The following is a 6,978-nucleotide window of genomic DNA, read 5'->3' as shown; positions in this document are numbered from 1 at the left end:
TTCTCTTGTAAATTAAAAAGTAATGCGTTACTTTACTAGTTACTTGGGGAAAAAGTAATCTGATTACGTAACTTGCGTTACTTGTAATGCGTTACCCCCAACACTGATAATGATACATATTATATGCCCATTCCCTAGCAAGAAAATAAGTGTAACATAAAGATCAGAAGGACCAGAATCCGGCCACAGGTTCAAGATGGTGACGCTGGTACCCGTCTAAAGCAGTGGAGGAGGAGGAGGAGGAGTGCGCCGAGCAGAAAGGGCGGGAGGGAACCTGATGCATTCAGTAGCCGAGAGAGAGAGAGAGAGAGAGAGAGAGAGAGAGAGAGTTTTAATCCGTAACACTGAGCAGTTTATTTCGTTGTCGACGCGTAAATCATGTAGAATAACCGCGCAGGTGCTGCAGCTGCGATTTTATTGCAGTTAAATTAAAAAAATAAAAAGCTCCGGTGAGTGCCTGCGTTGAATGCGACTTTAAAAGTGAACCGTACGTGTCTTAGAAAAACAGTTTGAATAGAAATTGTGCTAGGCGATGTAGACGCGTTAAAGCGTCCAGAACTGACTGTAATTTTGGCATAAAGTCCATCATGGAGGTGCGTAAAGCGCTCACGTGTGTTTTGTTCAGCGTGCTTCTGTGGGCAGGAGACGCTCAGAACTCGGTACCTGATTCAGGTGAGTCGTTTCAGTCACGTTTTCTTTCGGAGCTTAGTTTGAGATTTTGGTGAATCATATTCGGAACTCGGTGTCTGATTCAGCGGAGTCATTTGAGTCAAGCATTTCATTCGGGACTCAAAACCAGAACGATAGACTGTGTTTGCTTCAAGACTCAGCGTGTGATTTAGGTGAACTATATTGACTGAGCATTCAGTACTTTGATTTACGTGAAACATATTTTTTAATTCAAAACTCTAAGTAATTTAGGCGAATCATTACAGTTCTCTATACCTGATTCGGGTGAATCACATAGGTTTATTCAAAACTCCATAGGTGAGTCATGTGGTCAGTACCTAATTCAGAAGAGTAGATCATCTTTTATTTAGCAAAACAAAGACACTTACATAGTTATTTCATGTTAGCTATTGCATATTAACTAATGTCAACATATAGAACCTCATTAAAGTGTAAAGTGTTAACAATTACTTTGATCAATGTTGAGTTAACGTTAACCTTAGTGTGCATTTCTATTCTATTATTTTCTATTCTTGGTTCGATCAAGACCTTGAAGCCCTTTAAACATGATGGATGAAAGAAGGAATATTGGAGATACTTTCAGATAATCATGATTAAAGGAGCAGCAGAATACATACATTACAAATGTGAGCTAGAAAAACAAAAAAACGTGTAAATTAATTTTGCTTCATGCAGCGTGTCGGATTCTTGTCCTTTAAAGCATATGGCCCAAGTTTAAGTGATCTGAGCAAAAGAAAAACTGAAAATAACAAAATACTTGACAAGAATTGGGTCTGTTCGTATATGTTTTAAGTTGCAGTAAAGCATTTTCTCCCTGGGTGTCGTCTTGTATATTTTGTTCTATTATATTCTAAAATTCTATGTGAATGCCTTCAGGTCTCACAAATAACAGTGAGTATTAGCTGTATGAATAGAACTGCAATAACTTGTCAGCACATTGCTGACATACATTTTGAGTGAGGCATGCGAATTAAAGGACTTTTCCTGTCAGTCACTAATGTTAGGCTATCAACTGCTCTAGGGTTATGAGAAACCTATCAAATGCCAGAAAATAGAGGTATTGTGTACAGTTTGCTTCTGCTGATGTCTGTCATGACATCCCACTGAAATCATGAAATGCATGATAGAAGATATGCAACAGAGGAATTTATGCATTCACTGTATCCAAAAGCGCTCACTCATTCACTACATAGTGGAAGTCACATACAGTATTTCACTATATGAGGAACGAGAGAGCCAAAATTATCATATTTGAACACAGCTCCATACAAGATTGTGCACTTTGTATGACTTCACATATCTGTTGCATGCCAATGACATAAAAACTACGATTTTAATCAGATTGCATGCAGATTGCACATGGTTTAGATTAGGTTTCTTGATTTTCTGCTGTGCAGACTATAAATCTAAACAGATTTGAGTCAGATATGCCACAAAAACGAAATTTTAGTCAGATTTCAAATTGCATATGGATGTATGTGTGGATTTGTAAAAATCAATCTTCATGCGTTTAATATGGAAGCTTGTTTCCGCTACAGGAAAAAATGAAAATCTCACAATTTAGGATTTTTTTCCTTGCAATTCTGAGTTTATATCCCACAATACAGACTTTCTTCTCTCATTTCTCAAAAGAAGTCAGAACTCACTACGGTATAAACATGTGAGACATACTCATAATTGGAAGAAAAATTACCTGTTTTATTCCATAGCGATAAAAAAACTGAATTGCTTCATGTAAATGCAGAAATCAGAGGAAAAAAAATGTCAGAATTCAAAAAAAGTCAAAATTCTGAGTTTATATCTCACAATTCTGTTAATTTCTTGCAATTCTGAGTAAAAAAAAAAAAGTCAGAATTGTCAGATGAAAAGTTGAAATTACCTTTATTATTCTGTGGAAAAAACAAGCTTCCATAATGTACTGCTGTTCAGACTATAAAAAACAAAGCAGATTAGAATCTGATACGCCAAAAAAAACAATTTTTTGCTGCCTGTCTGCACAAAACCATAGACACACCAACAGTGACTCACAGAGAGTAATTCTGGAAGAGCCTTGAGCATTTTGGCTTTGACTGCAGGAGTTTCTGTGCAAAGTGCCACCGCACCCTGCTTCCAAGCGGTCTGGCAAAGGTCAATTATTTAGCAGTCGCAGGTTCAAGTGACCCGATGGGCTCTTTTCTCTTAGCAAAGCAGAAGAAAACTATGCAAACTATGCACACGGTTTTAAGTTTCATCCAAATTCATTGGTGAAACAGGACTTTTGTCACCAAAACAAGCAAAAACTGGGCTACAAATATTTTTGCAATAGTGCAAGATTCTTTTGTATTTTGATTCAAATTGGTTTGGACGCCTCCAGATCTTCTCACAGGACTTGGGTGGGCGACTTTGGATTGTTTTAGGTGGCGAACACTTGGCTCTCTGTGGCCTTTCACCCACTTGCTCTTTTCTGCACACAGACTTTCTTCCTCTTCAGGGGCTTCTGGAAAAGCCTCTACATTCCTTTTTTTACTTCATATGGAACAGTCTATTCTCACCTCCCCCTTTTTCTCCATGCCCGCCCGTCGTCGACCATCCGCCTCCCGCTTGTAACATCCAGTAGCAGGGCTGTTCCTTCCCCCATCTGTTTATGTTTATCATGCAGCTCCAGGTTGGAGGGCATCTCTGCCAGGAAATTCCTGTAACGGCCAAATCAAATGTTCCATCTCCTGAAATATTGTGAAGCTCACAGTTCTTCCGTATGCTAATTAATACTACTGTGTTCTTATCCTTATTTTTAGCATCTACCGTTCAAGCCCACTTCCTTTGCAAATGACTAATTTCCTCACTCGTTTTTACACTTATCTCCATTTGGCCGTACTTTCTCAGAGTTTCTCCCTATTTTATTGTGTTCTATAAACATTTAGTGAGTTTGTGGTCAATAAAGAGGGAGTGTGCGTACACAGCATCCGAACTTGTAAAAACTTGTATATCAACTTCCATAGTAAACATCTGAAACTGAATTAATACGACTGAAGGTCTGCACAATTTGGGGTGAAAAATCTGAAAAAATTTCTGACAAAAATTACGTTTGCAATTTAAAATGTGAGTTTAAAAAAAAGCTCCAGGTTAGCTGTGCTTATCTGCACAATTTGGCTAAAAATGCAGTGATTATATATCAATATGACTATAAAATAATGACAATAATATTTGTATTATTATTACTAAGTAATATATTACTATTTCAAATATTTTAATTGAGTAAATATTACTAAAAAATAAGAAATATTATTATTAAATTTTAAGAAAACAGCATGCACAACAAAAATGAATTATTAATATTAATTCACTACTAAAAATGAATAAATATATAAATATTTATGAATTATTCATATTGAATTAATAACAATAATTTATTTTTTGTTGCAAAGTAATGCAGTTTTAAAAATATTTCATATTATTATTTATATTTCTAAATAAATGAATATTTATTTGATTAAATAAATGGGGGGGGGGGTTTGCAGCGATGCCATATAAAAACAGAGCCATTTTTTCTTGGTTTGAAGAACTTCTTAATAATCCGAAGATTCTTTTTCCACTATAAAGAACCTTTTGTGGAATGAAAAGGTTCCATTTATGTTAAAGGTTCTTTATGGAACCATAAGATGCCAATAAAGAACCATGATTTTTAAGTGTGTACAGCCAAAGAGATTCCTAGTAGCTTGTATATATACTCACACAGACTCTTTCTCCTCATGCCTTGGAAAGTCTGGAGTGTTTTACTGCTGCTATGTGCTAAATAAACACTCATCTCCCTCTTTTGAGATTTTAAAGCATAGATAATTTCCTTAAATGTCTACTGTTGTTTTTCACCTACAGTTTTAAACTGCTGCGAGGGCGATGTGCTTTTCCTCCTGGATTCATCTGGTAGCGTGGCCTCCTACGAGTTCTTCCGTATGGTGGACTTCCTCAAGGAGCTCCTGCTGCCTTTCTCATTGGGGCCGGATCAGGTGAGGGTGGGACTGCTGCAGGTTGGGACCGAACCCCATCTGGAGTTCAGCTTTGACACCTACAGCTCCCAGGACAGACTGCAGGCGGCCCTGGGGAGGACTAAACAGCTGAAGGGCGACACCAATACGGTGGACGCTCTACTGATGGCTAGGAATCAGGTTTTGAAACAGGGTGTGCCGGGAGGTGCCAGACCAGATCTGCCCAGGGTTCTGGTTTGGCTCACGGATGGAGTGGACCCCGGCGAGGTGCAGGAACCAATGGCGAGGCTGCGGGAAGAGGGCGTGGCTATACTGGTGGTTTCCACTGGTCACGGGAACTATCAGGTGCTGAGAGAGGCTGTAAGTCCACCCGCTGAAGAGCACCTGTTCTTTGTGGACATTGACGATATCAACATCATCAGCGAAGACTTGAGGAACGCAATTATTGGTGGGCTGTTTATTAAATGTCTCAATAACTGCATTAGTTCATGGCAAAAAACAACAACAACAAAAACAAGTACATGTACTCACCCTCCATACTTTACAAACCTGTATGGCTTTTACTTTTGTTGAACACAAAGGTAGATGTTTGATGACCATGGACTGTCAACCTCCAAAAATAAATATATTAATAAATAAATATTATTTGTAATAATAATAATAATTATTATTATTAATAATAATATTAATTCAGTATTAAATGTTTATTAAATATTGACCATGGACTGTCAAGGTCCAAAAAGGAGAAACAACAACAAAAAATCCTCATAATAAAAATAATAATACAATATGATTATTATTTATTAAATATTACATATTTAATATGTTTTGTAACATTAAAATGTAATTTTAAGTGATTTCTTAAAACAATAAGAATCTAATGAGAACTACAAATTATTGCTGAAAATTTCTATTGACTAAAAGAAATGAAAAAGAACCGAAACTAAATGAATAAATCAATATATATGTACATATACAGAAACTTTCAAACAAACTTAAAGGTGAAATGTTGGGACTTAAAACATGCTCATCTTTAAAGTCAACATGAAATAAAATAGCGCATAGATTTAGAAGTTTATTATAGAAGTAAAAAACACCATAAAAGTAGTCAGTTTGACTGCTGTATATATATTCTTCTGAAATCATACTATTTATGTGAGGAACAGACTGGAATATAAATAGTTATTCACTGAAAATTTGGCCTTGTGCAGTAGCTCTCAAATTTCATAAATCATAAAACAAAACATACTTGTAGAAATTAATACAAGTTTGGAATGAGTAACTGATGGCAAATAAGAATTATTGCTTTAATCCTAACTGTAACTTAATCAAATGAAAACACAAAATTCTTGACACTTTACAAACCTCTATAGATCCGGGTTCTATATTTCATCCAGAGTAACAGTCAATCTTATGAGAGCGTTTTCTTAACGGGGAAAGTGATCTTATGTGGGTGTGAATAGCTCCGTCCCTCCACCCCAGTGTGCCGAAAGAATCTCGAATGCCAGTCAACTCCAACACAAATAGCTTGAGACGGCTCCAAGAGAAGAAGGGCCCGGAGGAAACGGACAGAACCCGCAGACACTGTAATAAGAGATGAGGGCTATTTATACAGAAATTATTTTGGCCTTTTCGAACCCCGGCGAAGTCCCCCACAGCGCTAGACGTTGCTATTATTAGTGGGCATTCTTCCGCATATATATATATATAAGGCATTACATATGTGCAACTTCCAGAAACTTACATAAACAAACGCATAGATCACACACAATAATTCAGAGCAGGTGGTGTCGTGCCCTTTTAGAAATTGCCCTAGGCGTGGATTTAGTGACTCGAGTGATTCGTTTAATTTCTGCCATCTCTTATTTCTCTTTCTTCGTGATCAAATGCAGAGATTATCCGGGCCGAGAGGCTACAGGTGAAGTCGGTCACCACCACTACAGCTCAGCTGGAATGGAGGCCTGTGTTGGCTGGCACCGGCTACTACGATATCCAGTTTGGTCCCATCCGAACAGGGCAGACCGCAGGGACGGGAGGTGCAGGCACCAGTCCTGGCACTGATTTGGGTCCTTTTCAGAGGATCACACGGCCCGGAGATGCCAGCTCGGCTAAGCTGATTGGCCTGCGTCCAGACACCATGTACACAGTCACGCTCACACCGAAGGCCAACCTGGAGTTCCTGAACTCCCTTCATGCCACCTTCACTACACAGCCAGGTGAAATATATATATTATTATTATTATTGATTATTAATGATAATTAAGAAATTATACTGCTCATAATGAAAATGATTTTTATGACCATTACTTTTTGTCTTTTAAATATA

At 37.6% G+C, this 6,978-nt stretch overlaps 1 protein-coding gene across 1 annotated transcript in view; it reads left to right on the top strand.

Moving 5' to 3' along the window:
* The first annotated feature begins 342 nt into the window (after positions 1–342).
* LOC107738235 (von Willebrand factor A domain-containing protein 1-like) overlaps positions 343–6,978 on the top strand; it is a 10,554-nt gene continuing 3,918 nt past the window's right edge. The window contains exons 1-3 of the mRNA XM_016549959.1: positions 343–672; positions 4,543–5,100; positions 6,545–6,868. Coding sequence (XP_016405445.1) covers positions 588–672; positions 4,543–5,100; positions 6,545–6,868 — 967 coding nt within the window. The 5' untranslated portion in view covers positions 343–587. The remainder of the gene's footprint in view (positions 673–4,542; positions 5,101–6,544; positions 6,869–6,978) is intronic.

Source organism: Sinocyclocheilus rhinocerous, unplaced genomic scaffold (genome assembly GCF_001515625.1).
Source record: "Sinocyclocheilus rhinocerous isolate Xijiao unplaced genomic scaffold, SAMN03320098_v1.1 scaffold2716, whole genome shotgun sequence".
Lineage (NCBI taxonomy): Eukaryota > Metazoa > Chordata > Actinopteri > Cypriniformes > Cyprinidae > Sinocyclocheilus > Sinocyclocheilus rhinocerous.
The sequence above is the reverse complement of the archived record's forward strand: the minus strand, read 5'-3'. Positions and strand labels throughout refer to the sequence as shown.